The sequence below is a fragment of the Thamnophis elegans genome, chromosome 10 (genome assembly GCF_009769535.1).
Source record: "Thamnophis elegans isolate rThaEle1 chromosome 10, rThaEle1.pri, whole genome shotgun sequence".
NCBI lineage: Eukaryota > Metazoa > Chordata > Lepidosauria > Squamata > Colubridae > Thamnophis > Thamnophis elegans.
The window spans coordinates 21,964,380-21,980,250 of NC_045550.1; the positions used below are offsets into that span (position 1 = coordinate 21,964,380).

The 15,871-nt window shown below is 38.5% G+C and overlaps 1 protein-coding gene across 1 annotated transcript in view; it reads right to left on the bottom strand.

Moving 5' to 3' along the window:
• The window catches only part of NEURL1 (neuralized E3 ubiquitin protein ligase 1), a 201,818-nt gene that overhangs the window by 53,360 nt on the left and 132,587 nt on the right, over window positions 1-15,871 (bottom strand). The window contains exons 2-3 of the mRNA XM_032225715.1: window positions 3,864-4,105; window positions 2,217-2,538 (exon numbers count right to left, since the gene is read on the bottom strand). Of these exons, the coding sequence (XP_032081606.1) occupies window positions 2,217-2,538; window positions 3,864-4,105 (564 nt within the window). The remainder of the gene's footprint in view (window positions 1-2,216; window positions 2,539-3,863; window positions 4,106-15,871) is intronic.

Here is a 15,871-nt window from a genome sequence, read left to right on the forward strand (position 1 = left end):
TCTGCCTTTACTCTTTGCTTTTTCAATCTATTGCCTTTTTATGTCCCCAAAGAGTCTCCTGTTTTAATCTAAGTCATTCAGTGCTCTTTATTCATATAGCATTGAAAATTGCCTGTTTAACACATTAAACACAAGAAATTATATAATTCCCTAATATATATGAATTCATTTATTTCCTTAAATGCACAAGTGAGCATCAACCTGACTTTCACTAAAGAAGCACTCTTTGTCATTTCTTTACTATGCAATAAAGCAGAAGAGTACTTTTTTTTTCAGAGTCCAAAATTGAATAAACAGATTCAAAATTGGTAAACTAGTAGTTTTAACATCAGTAATTGCACTTAAAATCTAAGATTTATATAAAGCAATAACCAATAATCTTTTTGTGGGTGCAGTGCGAAATTAATTTCCCTATCCCAGTTGTAAAAAAGATATGCAATACATGGGGAATGAACAAAGTACATTCCATATTTTAAAATATGCACCAATGGCCCGTCATAAAAATTATTTTATTAATGATATTTATTTTCATAGTAATTTCTGGTTTAAATCCTGGAAATGTTTGCTTGATCTTGGATGTCCTTATAAACAAAATATAAACATGTAAAAAGGGCACCAAGCATCATTTTTAACAACAAATGTGGTTTAATATTGTCTGTTATTGTCTGGTACGTCTCATTATGTTCAGTGGTGGGTTGCTAACAGTTCGCACCAATTCGGGCGAACTGGTAGTGGAAATTGGGACTGGGTCGCTGAACCAGTAGGGATGTCCACGCCCTCGAACCGGTTCCCCGGTTCCCGCTGCCAGCTTGTTTTTTAGTCATTTTTTCATGTTCTGCACATGTGCAGAACAATTTGAAGTCTACTGCGCATGCGCAGGCTGCCCATGTCTGGCACACGTGCAAAGCAAACCAGCAGCAATGCCGGCAGTAACCCACCCCAATTATGTATGTTCAAGCAAAGTATGATTTAAATACTACAGAAATGTATTTGGAGATTGTATATTATATGATGATACATTTTTAGGTATCAATGAAAGAGCACGAGTTTTGCATGTAGAAAATAACAGGTTCAATAAAAATAATGCAGACGTTGTCTACCAATAACTTTAAAGAGACTGACATTAGCCTGCATTCTCCTCAGTGACAGAACCTGCCCTAGGGATTAGGGTGACATTGGCCACATTTGCCTCTCATGAGTTTGGGCCACCAACCATTTCTGGAGGGCAGGAATAAATGATGTTGCTTTCTATTCACCTTCAATTCATTGTAAATAGAATGTCTGCCTGTATTTTCCTATGTCAAGATGAAAATAATGTTTTTTGGCTTATGCTGGCTCAAGTTCTGTAGTTCAGTTTGCATGCTGGGTTTTACATTGTCTTAGGCAACCCACTTTAATTTGATTAGCCACTGCACAAAGGTAGGAACAGTCTTATCTCATTTCTCTTCGTTTCCTTCAAAATGGCTTGATGAAGCTTCTGAGTGCCTCGCCATTTATGACATTTGCTTGACATGCAGAATATCCTATTTTGAAATCTGACACAAATTGTTTCACACTCATGTGTGCACACACTTGGGTGGGTGGGGAAGAGAGATTTTCCATTATTGAGCTACCTATTTTCCAGCTGGATTTTTTTAAAAAAGAACGTTTTATAGATTTTCTAGTCAGTTAAGTTAAAAGTGTTTCACTTCCAACTTTTGAGATAATAGTCCAATCAAGGACATTCTCCATATCTACCATATGGAAGTGGGTTGGCATGGATTAAAGAAGTCTTCTTTGTTTCTGTGTGCCATAAAGTCAAATGACAATAAAATGGAAAAGGCCTGAAATAACTCTATACAAAGTTTATCATGCCAGCTGAGTCCTTAGCTCATTAACAGTTCATGCCCAGAACAAACAGTTTTAAGGTGTACTGACAATCTGCTGTATTGCTTGTGATCTTCTTGACCTTTGGAACTAGAACAAGAAACAGTGTCTAAAAGATAAGCATAACAGGATATGGAGTTAGGGGGAAAAATCAAGAGATAAAAATGCATGGGTGGCTATATTGTTTCAGAAACTTACATCACTAGAAACGGCTTGTTTCTGTTGTTCAGCCACTGGAGAATCGTTAATAATCCAGATAAGGCAAGAATTAAAGTATTTCTGCTCAAGAATACAAGGATGTACTGTAGCAACTCATAATAATGCTATATTGTTTACAGCTATGTACCTACCTAAGAGTTGCACTCCACGAGTGAGTCCATAGACATCAATCAAAGCCCACAATGGTTCAGTTGTCCTTACCCCACTGAAGAATAACATGGCAGCAGAATCATTCACACGATAAAATACACGTCCCTTTTTATCCACCCAGAACGCTATGATATTTCCTTCGTTTGCAAACTCTTCTGGAAGAGCCTTTGCCCAAAATCCACTTTGAGAAACCAGATCTGGGCATGCATACTTGGGCAGAGTTTCTGGATTAATCCTAGAGGGATCCTTGGACGTAAATCCCAGTCGAAGAGCTCCACTCCAACAACACTGCTTCTTTGTGATCTAAAAGGGAAAAACAGAACAAGAACAATATAATTACTTGGCCTCTTTATTAGGTATGCATAGGATTAGGAATATGAATGCATAAGGAAGTTTAACATATCTAACAATCTGATGGTGGAGATATACAGAGGAAGAAATTGTGCTTGCATAAAGTGTGCAAATATGAATACAATATGTTATGAAATCTATTTTGAAAGGAATGAGGATGTGATACAAAATATTGTAACAATAGGTTGTGTGTCGTTCGCAAGCATCATGGTGATGTCTAGAGGCAATTTCACAGTAATTCCATTGTTAGCATGATTTAATCCATATAATGCAATCTTTGTCTATAAATCTAACTTGCCTGTTCCTGGCAAATGTGGTGACTTAATGCAATCCGGGGATATATTTTGCTGTCCCATCCATGCACAAATAACACCCGGCTGCAGAAATTGGAAAATGCAGTAATGGGGGGGGGGGGAATGCTTAAGTAGCATGGCATTGTTTCATTGCTTGAGCACTTGTTTGAATAAAGATTTTTACTGTTATTGAAGCATCATTCAACAAAATATGATTAGTGGTTCCACGTTTATTTAATATAATATATCCTTTTTCACATCTATAATGGAAAATTTTAATGGGAGAGAGTGACACACACACACAGAAAATAGCATGTGCTAGGACATTTTAAAATAAAGCTTACAGATGTGGAGAAACAAAACATATCTAGCCCTCCTCTCCAGCACTCAAAAGAAAATGGGCAAATAGAGATTTTATTTGAAGAAAGTCCAGCTATTGGTACCACAATACTATTATCTGTAGCTGAGTAAAGTTCCTTAGCTGAGCAAATAATTTATTGCTGCATCATCAACTCTAGACATAAATCATACTCCCAGCTAATTCAATTTGTTATTGAAATATAGAGGAGAAAAAGAATAAAAATTTTGATACAATCTTGATTCAAGACCAGAATTGATAGTACAATTTGCTAAAACTAATTTTTTTCTCAAGATAATAATTTTTAGAGGAACGTTTGCTATCTGAAGAGAATGTTGAATCTCTGAATGCTCCATCTTTTCTCTTAGAAAGAGAAGAAAAACAAAAGATTTTTCCAGGTCTCATGGACAACTTCATTCAAAGGGATGGGCACCATAACAGAGAAGGGACAGCTTCCTGCTAAATTGAGAGAACTCAGAATATACCAACTTCACCAATCAAATTGCTTCTGCAAAATACGAAATCTCCTTCAGTATGGAAACATATGAGAAAATACTGCAAAGACTGGCATATCAAGCCAATGTTTGTGTTATAAATACAGAAAGTGGAAAGAAGCACCAACTCACCTTAAGTCTAATTTGCTCATAGATGACTATTGGCCTGTTGCTGAAGGTGATGGCGTTGCAGAAACTTGCCTGTCGCTTGACCACTTTCTGAGTGGTATCCATGATGATCTGTGATCCCTTGGTGCGAGGATGGAAAAGCAGTGGGCTGACCGAGAGAGTCCCACACTGTGAAATGGGTAGACAGTGCTTTTGCTTGTGGTGGCATCGATGAGAAGAAGCAGGAAAGGACCCACCAATGGAATCTTAGACAAAATTAAGGAGAGAGAGATCTGATCTTTAAATAAAACAAAAATGAACCACTATTGGTAAAAAACATTGACTGAAATCATTGCTTAGCTATGAGACTATTGCAACTTATAAAAAATGCAGTATAACATAAACTACAATATAAACAACATAAATAGCCACAATATAACTATACATATTTAAGCCAAGGGACTATATGGCATTCAAAACACTTTTTGTAGATTGCAAAATGTTCTTTGGTGACAATTGTTTAATATCAGTAATTCAGAATAAATTTTGTAAAATAAATTCTAGCTGAAACTACATATAGAAGGGAAAGAATAAGTGTACTGCATTTTCTGTATTTACTGTATTTGTCAGCAATTAGTTCCAGATTTTAACTAAATCTAGAAATTGATAGAAAATATATAAGAGTATATAGTAAAAATACAAAGTAAATTGATGAGGTTACCTAGCTGCGTAGTGAAACGTCTTCAGGTTTACAACGAAGCTCAAAGAGCACCAAGGACTCCATAGTTCAATGAATGGATAGCATTTATGGTTTGCCATGAAAACCTGGAAATAACACTAGGATAACCAAATACAATATGACATACAGGCAGTCCCTGGATTAAGAACATTCAATTTATGGACAACTCATACTTACAAATGGAATGGCAGACAGTTGAATGTCAGTGTGATCTGACTCAAAATGGTAAGCAGTATTCTCTTTCCTTGAACCAACAAGTCTGCTGAAGCTATGCAATGTTTTCGTGATGTGGTACATATGTTTTTTAATATATAGCCTATTTTCAGTGATTTTCAGTGGTTCATTAAAAAAAGCATTGCACATTGATCTGAATTCTGCACACAGTAATGAATTTTAGGTCAGGCACTAAATACAGGAAATACCATGGCAAATCAATTTGAAAGTAAATAGTATTGAACACTGATACCTAATATTTGTTTCTCTTTCCTGTCCAGTAGTGTTGTGCAGATGAATAGAGATACGCTAAACCTTCAGTTTTCATTAGTGTAGAATTCTCACTGAGTGTAAACAGAAATTGACATTGGAAACACCAGCCATGTAAAAGGAGAATCTAGTTGTGAATATTTAATGATCATCGTTTATTTCCGTGGTCTACAAATCAATGTGAATGTTGTCTGCTTTCCTTCAATAGGCCTCTCAAGTAGTGCAGATTTTTTAAAAAAATCACTCTGTTGCTAAATATAAACTAACAGTTAATCTTTTGGAAGAAAGAAAGAAAAAATGCTGGTCATAGTATTTGGGGATCTAGTTCTGGAATATTTTTTAAAGTGCCAGTGTTCTAGTTTAATTACAATGTAATGGAAAGCTTATCTCGGGCATATTTTCTATGCAGATTGCTGTAACTTGGAAGCTATCCTATTAAATTTCAACAAGATTATAAATCAGAATTTGGTTCAGAGATGGAAAAGATGGAAGAAGCCAGGAACAATAGGAAGATATGAAATGATAAAGAACCTTAATAAGAATTCATATAGAAATACATGACAATGGTGCAGTGTATAAATTCAAGAACAGCTATGAATTTTACTGGCGACAGTGCATACCAAAAAAGAAATAATGAGGTCTTTTGGAATTACATTGAATGCTGAATAATTTGTTAAGGCACAAAAATAAATAATACATTTATTGGTCTCAATCATTCTGATCCACTCACTAGTTCATAGCATGGTCCTTAACATGCTATTCAAAGATAAAGCAGAGTCCTGAACCAAGAAATATATGTGAATGGTTCTACTGATCTATTCATGAACAAAAATACCACAATGGGAATTATATTGATAAGTAAAAAAAACTGGGATCTTGAATTTCTCAGAAGAAAAGGAAAGCAAAAGGGCAAATGTTTATATTTCTGGGAAAATGAACTCTTCCAGAAATTATTTCAATGTAAAATAATCTAACTTGAGATAAACGTAAAGAAGTAATAAACAAGTCCCAAATGATAGAAGAGAACCAATAAAGTTTTAAAGAGCAAGAAAATTTTCTTGCAAGGTTATTTATTTTCTATTTTAACATATGTTCTATGTTTCAATAAATCTTTTTTATTGCCCAAATCAAGGAGACAAGAGGGAATAGACATTCTGGCAAAAAGATTTTAAGGGAAGGGGAACTAATATTTGGAGTACTTACTCCTCAAAATATTATGTCAAGCAATAAATAAATATAATACATCAGAGTGCTAGAAACTTTGAACTGACCACTAGAACATGACAGGGAAAACTCTGTTAAGGGATACAGACCTGTACAGAACCTACATATTTATATATTTTACTGTGTATATGGTAGTTTAAAATAATAATGAAGAAAGATTACTAAGAGCAAAATCTTCTTAACTGATATTTGCATTCTGCTAAAAAAAATGAAGGACTAATATCTGTGATAAGCTACGAAGCATTTTGAGAAGAGACCTTGTTTCATTCAGAGCTTCTGGTGCCAGAATAAATGGTATTTATTTACTGTTTCAGGGAGAAACAATGGAAGAGAATGAATGTTTGGTTTATGTTTTCTTCTAGGCTAAGAACATAGCTAAAGTTGAAGATGTTTAGAACTCTCCAGACCCTTTCATTTTTTTTCATTCAAAACAACTAGTGCTGCTAAAAGTACATCTCTTAGATTAAATGCTTCACCTGCCATGTCAAATTTTCCTTCTGAGGCTACAACCCTTTTTTTATCTTGGAGAGAAAAATTAGAAAAATTATATAGTCTTCTGGATTTTCTTCACTGCCCAAGAAGATTGCTCAAAAATAGATACTTAATAGGGTGTGTTCTAGGTTTAACTGCAGAATGAAAAATTATTTTTATTTATTTATTTGTATTTCATCTTTATTAGTTTTAGAACTAATTCAAGGCAGCAAACTTATCCAATGCACCTTCCTGCTACTATTTTCCCCACAATATCCTGGTGAGGTGAATTAGGCTGAGATAGAGTAACTGGCCCAAAGTCATCCAGTTGACATAGCTAAGGCAGGACTTGAACTCCCCTGGTTTCTAACCTGGTGCCATAACCACTAGACCAAATTAGCTCTCTATTTTAAAATACTATATTTTTCGCACTATAAGATACTCTGGACCATAAGACGCACCTAGCTTTTGGAGAGGAAAACAAGAAAAAAAATCTGCCTCTGCCTTCCAGCAATTTGCCTCCTTGCAGCAAATAGTAAACAACTTAGTCAGCTTCAGCACAGCCTGATTTAGCATGAGCAGCTGATTGGCGGTTGGATCTGCCTCCTAGAATACCACCAATCAGCTGTTCCAGGCTGCGGGGATCGCCACCACCTATCACCACCATCGCTGCCTATTGCCACCTCTACCTATTGCCACCTCCACATGACCCATTTTCAGCCTCCAATGCCTCATTTTCGGCCTCCGCTCAGAGATGGTGGCGGCAGCAGCGATCCCCACAGCCTGGAAAAGCGGATCAGCGGTATTCCGGGAGACCAATACAACTGCCAATCAGCTACTTTTGTTAAATCAGCCTGTGCTTAAGCTGACCAGGCTGTTTGCTGCAAGGAAGCAAATTGCTAAGAGGCAGAGGCCGAAGGGTGGGAGCCGGTGGGTGGGCAGGGCTTCCACAACATTTGCTCTATAAGACGTACAGACATTTCCACCCACTTTGGGGAGAGGGAAGTGTGTCTTATAGACCAAAAAATACGGTAATTATAATAACTATTTATTTATAATTTTTATATATGACCCTCTAACAAAAGTATCTATTATTAAAGTGGATCTTTTTATCTGAAGACTAAGAATTCATGCAATATTTGGGCAGAAGAGGAGAGTGACTGGCCCAGGGCTACCCAATTGGTTTTCACAGCTAAAGTGGGACTAGAACTCACAGTCTCCTAGTTTTTCGTCTGGTGCCTTAACCACTAAACAAAACTGGGCCTCTTTATGGTGGGTGTTCTGATTTTTGGATCCAGAAAACATGTCCAACCTTTCCAATATTCTTTTTGCAAAATCAGTTTTTAAAAACTGACAAGTTAAAATGGAGTCATTTTGAAAACAATTTAGTTTATACATAGAGATTAATATAATTATAGTACTATCAGCTAGCATAATTATTTAATTCATGAATTTCTAAACAGAGAGATGACATTTAAAGGCATGCAAACCTATGTCCAAAAATGGTGAAAGCAAGTGTTTTACAACAATATGCCAAGATACAAGATGAGCTAACCATGTCTTTCTCTGTTTTGATTTATTCTTGGTTTTGCTCTTACTTTTTTTGTGCTTTGTATCAGAGGTGGGTTTCAAATCCCAGCACTACTGATTCGCTCATACTTACTTGTGCCCTCGCACAGAAGTGTCCAGGTGAGTGGAGCCTCCCACCGCCACCACTACCTGTTCGGTCGATCTGGGCTGAACCAGGAGCAACCCACCTCTGCTTTGTATATATTGCTTGCCCCCAAAGAAAGTAGCAAGAGAAATATGTATGTATGAATTAGCATTCTCTTCAGGTAATTAAGAAGCAGGGTTATTTTTACCATTCTCTTCTTAGATTAGTCTAAAGCAGTATCAACATAACTTGTCTTGGCGAGATGGGTGACATAGAAGCTTAATAATAAATGAACATTACTTTCATTTTTAAACTCATTTCTCCTGATTTTGGCAAAGCAGATAGTAGGTTAGGAACCAGTAATACATTTGAGTAAATGTAGATTGTAGAATTAGAGTATTTCTACATTTATTATTTATTAATTTTTCTAATGTTATTAGCAAAAGTTTCTGATTTTGAATTTTCCAATATTAGCAGAAAAAGAGTATCCCAATCATATGCACAGTACCTTAAATTATCCTGTTAAAATGAATGATGCCTGATATAACAAGGAATGGAATTTTGTTAAGAAGAGCTAAAATTTCTATTCAGTTCTGAAATTAAATATAAATACAATTGTTTTGTACCAAGGTGTGGTTAATGGATCTTCAAGTTCCGCTTTAAAAAAACAATACCACAGCATAAAATTTATCCTACTTGAGAAAGGGTCGATTAGTGAATAAAGAATTAGAATTCCTGTTATGCATCAGTAAAACTTTAAAGTAAGCACTTTGATGTAGTGGCTAAGGCACCAGGCTAGAAATGGGAAGACCCTGAGTTCTGCCTTAGGCACATAGCCAGCTGGCTGATCTTGAGCCAGTCACTTTCTCTCGGCCTTAGGAAGAAAGCAATGACAAACCACTTCTGAAAGATCTTGTCAATAAAACTGCACAATCTTCTCCAGGCAATCGCCAGGAGTTATAAGCTGTCTTGAAAGCACCAAAATAAAATAAAATAAAGACACAAGAAATCAAGCATTTCGTAAATAAACCTATCAACAGGATAGAAGACTTTTGCAGCATTTCCAAAATAAGTATGTAAGATTGAGATTGTCTTGGCAACGTCTCGGCGAGGTCACACATATATCAAAAGTCTTTGTAAGTATATGTGGAGAACCTTTTTACCAACATGCCTTTACTTCTTTTCTACTTAGTGTCACAAACTGTTGAATCTAAATTTTACAAAACAGACAATCTGACTGGGTTTTGTCTCTTTCTTCAGTTTATGGATAGCATTCAGCCTTTCCAATCCTGATGTTTTCAAGATCTTGGATTACCATTCCCACTGTCTGCAAATTGTTGAAGTTATACAGGTAATCCTTGACTTATGACCACAACTGAGCCCAAAATTTTGGTTGCTAAGTGAGACAGTTGTTAAATGAGTTTTGCCCCATTTCTCACCACAGTTGTTAAGGAAATCACTGCAGTTTCTGTTAATAACATGGTTGTTAAGTGAATCTTGCTTCTCCATTGACTTTGCTTGTCAGAAGGTCACAAAAGGTGATTACATGACCCTAGGACACTGCAACCATCATAAATATGAGTCAGTTGCCCAGCTGCTGAACTTTGATCATGTGACCATTGGGATGCTGCAATGGTCATAACTACGAAAAATGGTCATGAGTCACATTTTTCAGTGCCATTATAACTTTGATCACTAAACAAACTGTTGTAAATCCAGGACTCCCTGTAATTCATACATGTGTAGTGAATCTCATTAGGGATATTTGTAGTAGAAAAAATTCATCTGGTAGAAGAGGAAGAGGTGTGGTGAGATTGTGTATTTCTCTAGGTTCATCTGATATAGATTTATAAGGGCAGAGCTATCGTTAAAAGCATCAATTTCAGATGGCAGACAGAGGCAGGAAAATGCTCCATTCAGCTTTTGCCCCCAACTAGCCTGCTGTCATTCCTTTAGAAGTGTTGAAATAAAACTAAATTCAACCAGTACCAACTTTTCAATTACCGTATTTATCGGCGTATAACACGCACCGGCGTATAACACGCACCCCCCATTTTAACACAAAAATTTGAGTAAAAATTTTTTTCATTAAAAATAAATGACTTGGAAGCTCGGAACTTAATGTTGGATTAAAATTTATAACATTAGAACATGAATTATAACATTAACTCCTCTTAAAAGGCAAATATGAAATGAAAAAACACCTCTTTGAGCAAAAGAACTTAATCAGAATCACTGCTTTTTGGAAAACCAAAAACCTCTTCCTCATCTTCACTCTCTCCCTCTTTTTTCCCTTCCTTCCCCCTTCCTCTTGCCTATCAACTTCATCCTCTTTGTCTTTCTGCTCTTTCCCTCTCTTCCCCTTTTCTTCCTACCTCCTTCCTTCTCCCTCCCTTCTTCTTTTTCTTCCTTTCTTCTTCCATCTTCCTCCTTCTTCCATTCTTTCTCCTTCCATCCATCTTTTCTCCTTCCATCTTCTCCCCCCCTCCCTTCTTCTTTTCCTCCCCCCTCCCTCCTTCCTTCCTCTCCTTCCCTTTCTCACACACAGGAAGGGGAGGGGGGCTATCTAGTCGCTTTCATAGCATAATTTCTTTATCTAACTTTTAAAAAACAGTGTGCAAATCAAACGAGATTTTCGTAACCTGCGAAGCACCAAGTTATATTATGTTGTTACAAATTCGCAGCTACTCCATTCTTTCTGATAGGGAACTACATTTCCCAAGATGCCTCAGGTCCTCAAAGCGCTGAACGCAGCTTTGCAATTGACTCCAGCGAGGCCTGGCAGCCGCCGGCTGGGGTGGTTGTCAGGGCGATGCGGAGCGGACGCGCCGTTTGTTACTGCTTCCAGCAATCAAGACGGACAAGGGAAGCGACTGAAACGGACGCTGGCCGCAGGAGAGCGAGGCTGCTGCTGCGGCTTCTGTTTCAGTAGGGAAGAAAACTTCCTTTCGCTTCCCGAATTTGACTGGGTCCCGGGGCTTCTGCCGGGCGGCAGAAGCCCGGGAAGCGAAAGGAAGTTTTCTTCCCTATTGAAACAGAAGCCGCAGCAGGAGAGCAGGGCTGCTGCCGGCCGTTTCACCTTGCGCAGCGAATTTGACTGGGTCCCGGGCTTCTGCCACCCGGAGTATCGGCGTATAACACGCAGGCAGGGTTTAAGCTTGCAATTTTAGTTTTAAAACTGCGTGTTATACGCCGATAAATACGGTATTTCCACAACTTATAGGCACAGGAAAACAACTTGCAAAACATATTTTCCCCATAAATTCTGTTACTGGTATGAATGTGTATTCATCTCTTTTGTCAAGAAAGTGAAGGATAAACTCAGGGATAGTGGCAGGTTTTTCTTTCATATATAGATTGTTTGAGGATAGTTTAATTATTGTACTGGAGTATCAGACCAGTTTGGAGAAAATGAAGAATCATTTTTTGGACTGATAAAAAGTGCAATTCTTTTTAAGAATGGGAAGAAAGTGTTGCTAGAAAACTGAAAGCATATGCGCTTGTCTAGTTTTGGTGAAAATGCTATTGTGCCTTTTTTTCAGTTTCTATGGTATTTGGGGAAAAGGAAGAAGTGTTGAATGGCAAAAATTACCCTAAATGTTAGATTGGAAGCAGACTATTCTTTAACACATCTGTCAGATAAGCTCCAAAATACACATGTGATATTGATTAATCTTACTTGAAAATGTAATGCTGTTCAACTCAAGGGAACATCAGAATTTTTTAATTAGGCAAGTTCATTATATCATGATAGATTGATAGATTATAGATGGACCCTGGTAGCATAGTGGTTAAAGTGCAGTATTGTAGGCAAACTCTACCCACAACCTGGAGTTTTATTCTGGTGGGACTTAACCTTCCGAGGTTGGTAAAAGGAGGATCCAGATTGTTGAAGGCAATATGAAAATAATGCTTACATTGTAAGCTCCCCTGACAGTGCTGGAAAGCACTATGGGACAGTATATAAGCCTAAATGCTACTACTATATTAGTGTGTGTATGTGTGTGTGTGTGTGAGAGAGAGAGAGAGACAGACAGACAGACAGACAGACAATGGATTAATCCAGTTGAGGCATGAATTAGTTTTTATAAAAGTAAACAAACAGCACTCCTTTAGAGAATGTAATCCCTGAGCAGCAATTCTTGTATCTATATCTTTACCTAGAATTATAACCTATTGCACTAGCTTTCTCCCTCAACTTTATGGAAAGTGTAACCCTAAGATTGTGTTTTCACATATGCATTTCAAGTTTTCACAGTCAATTTCAATAAAGTGTTGTCTTAGCCTATCCTTGTTCCCATTTTGGGTGTTTGAAAGCCAAATTATTATGGAAATAGTATTGTTGAATATGGATATAAACAACTAGTTATACATCTGAGACTAATAGAATTAAATAGGACATTTCCCATTTAAATTGAGAAATGTTAATATGATTTGATACAGTTAGTGTACAAAATGAAAATGTAATAAAATATATATGCTTCAAATCAGTTTTGGATCATCCAATATAATAGATGCTGAAATAACATTGTCTCCCTTTAGTAACCCTTCAATATTTTTTCACTTATCTTTTGCACCTTTTTTCTTATCACTCCCACTCTATTTAAAATTCCATTTTAAAAAATGTACAATACCCATATAAAAATCAGTGAGCTTCTCAAACATATTTATGTACATTATTTGGGACTAACTGGCATATGATCCAGCAGGGCTCTTCATATATTATTCAGTTTTATCTTTCATTAAAAGATTACTCATTTACTACTATAAATTCCCTTTCTCCATTATAAAAATGAAGAAAAACTTGAAGCTGTATATTTTTGGTTGTGGATTATCTAGTATATATGTAGGTAACAAAGGAAAAAAGTAAGGGAGTTTTGTGATTTTCTTGTCATATAACTATATAATTAGAAAAGAGATTCAGCTATTTAATCTGCTTTTTTCATACTATATGACTTGTTCTGAGAAATCTGTGTTACAAACATTTATTCTCTAAAAAACTATCCACACAAAAATACTCTTAAAGGAAGCGTATCACATAACTGAAAGACAGTCTTTTTTTTAATGTTCAAGAAGAAATGATGTTTTTCTTGTGGGTAGAATACAGAACTGATACTATTGAAACTTTTGTGCCCTTCTCTTTATGCTGTTTTCACCATAATTATATTGAACTCCATGCATACAGTATTTTATTATGGACATCTGCTGTCTTGCACAATAACTGGTTGCCAATTACTATAAACAGTATAATAGAATTGCAGCACGCTTTGCTCCAAGAATGAATGCTACTTTTTAGGGTAGCCAGTCCATGTTATTCTTATTATCTGCAATTGCTATTATATCTGATATCATAATAAAAATAATAATCCCTTTTACATCTGACAAAAAAGTCATTCTTCTTAAAAACATTTGTGGTCATTTTTATTTCTTCCTCCAGCTGGTTAGGTTTTATGTATCGTTTTGCTTTTATTAGTATGAGAGACACTTATAAAGGAGCTGGCATCTTTAGGCAGCCTTCGGAAAGGCTGAAATCACCTGGTTATGTTCATTTTAGATGAGTATATAATTGCTGTGCTATATAAGACCAAAGACTTAGCTACTTCAATATTCTTGATCTCAAGGTAACTAATCGTGCCCGGGGGCCACCACTGAAATAATATTGAAAAATTAATTTCCTTTTTGTTTTTCCTAATGCTCTTTAAAACTGCTCAGGTTGGCTTCATTGCTGTATCTTCCAGAAACAGATTTTAATTGAATTTGGAAATGGTTTAAGAAGTCCTGTCTTTATTAATTTGGTTTTGGCACACTTTGGGTTCCTTTGAGCATCTATCAGGATCCCAGAAACACACCTTCTGTATAGCAGAGCTAGATCTCTGAAAGGGCATTCCCCAGAGATTCAGATAGCCCTGAATCAGAGATTCCACTGAGATTCAAACACTACTGGTGTGGTGAAGAGCTGGCTCTTTGTGCAGGCCTTTGACAAGTGTGATTAATTTAGGGTGACCAGACGTCCCACATTTGGCGGGACAGGCATGCCTTCTCATAATTTTTCCCACGTCCCGGGCCATTCCCAAAAGATCCCGCATAATTTTGGCGCCTTCTTCGACTCGCTCCCCCGCCCATCCGTTGCCGCTCGCATGGGCGGGGTAGCGTAGCGAGTGAGCGGGCGGATGGGCAGGGAAGCAAGCTCGCCTTTCCACTCCACTTCCGGACAAGCCGTGGGAAAGCCTCCGCGAAAAGAGCCACTTGGGGCCGCCGCTTCTTCTCCGAACTCAGAGTAAGTGACGGGCAGGGCGAGTGAGCGGGCGGATGGTAGTGGGATCGCCGCCCGCTGCACTGCAGCTGACTCACCACGGGCCGGGCGGGCTGGGAGGCTTTGGGCATCCGGGTGAGAAGAGCGCGGAGGAAGGCAGAGCGGCGCTCGATGCGACTCTGCTACTTCTGCCGGAGGAGCCCCTAGATAGGGAAGGCGGGTGGCGGGGCGGAGCAAGGGAGCGCAAAGGGTTTAGCCATGAGGGCCCGCAACACAGTAGGGAGGTTCCATGTGCGGAACCTATGGATCACTGAAGATCGCAAGTTGGAGACCCCCTTAAGAAACCTTTTAACAATGGGTAATTGGATGAGGGAAACAGGGCCCTCACCTGGAAGAACTGTAGCAAGCGCAGCAAGCTGCCTATGCAAGGGGTCCAGGGAGAGCACCTTAACCAATCTGCCCTGAACAAAGTCCAGGACCTGTGGAATGGAGGCACTAGTGGGCACTACCTGAGCGGCCTGGCACAAGGCCACAAAGAAAGCCCAGGTGGAGTCATAGATCCTCCTAGTGGATTGTCTGTGCGAAGCCTCTATGATCCTGATCACTCGTAGCGACAAGTGAGCTTCCATCAGATGCTGCTGCTCAATCTCCACATGGCTAGTTGTAGCCAGTATGGCTCTGGGTGAACTAACCTCCCCTGGCGCAGCTCTATCTCCCCCTCTGGAATCTGTCATGGAGGCCAGAATGACAGAATCATGAGATCCGCAAACCAGGCCCTCGCGGCCAATGCGGTGCCACCAGGATCAGCTCTGCCTGTTCCCTGACTAGCTTCTAAACTACCCCAGGAATGAGGGGGAGGTAAGGAAAAGCATACAACAGCCCTTCTGGCCACCTCATGCAAAGTGTGTCGACCCCCTCCATTCCCCAAGTTGGGAACCAAAAAGAACCGGGAAAGCTGAGCATTGGCCCGAGTGGCAAAGAGGTCCACCACTGGTCATCCGAACCGGTCATTCAGACATTCTGAAACAGCTCCTGGGAGAGGCTCCATTCTCCGTTGTCCACCGTCTCTCAACTCAACCAGTCGGCCTGATGGTTGTTGACCCCTATGAAGTGCTCCGCCCAGATCAACCACAGGTGCCTCTCTGCCCAGGTGCCCAGCACCATCACCTTGGCGTGCAGTGCTTTAGAATGTGTGCCGCTCTGCCGAT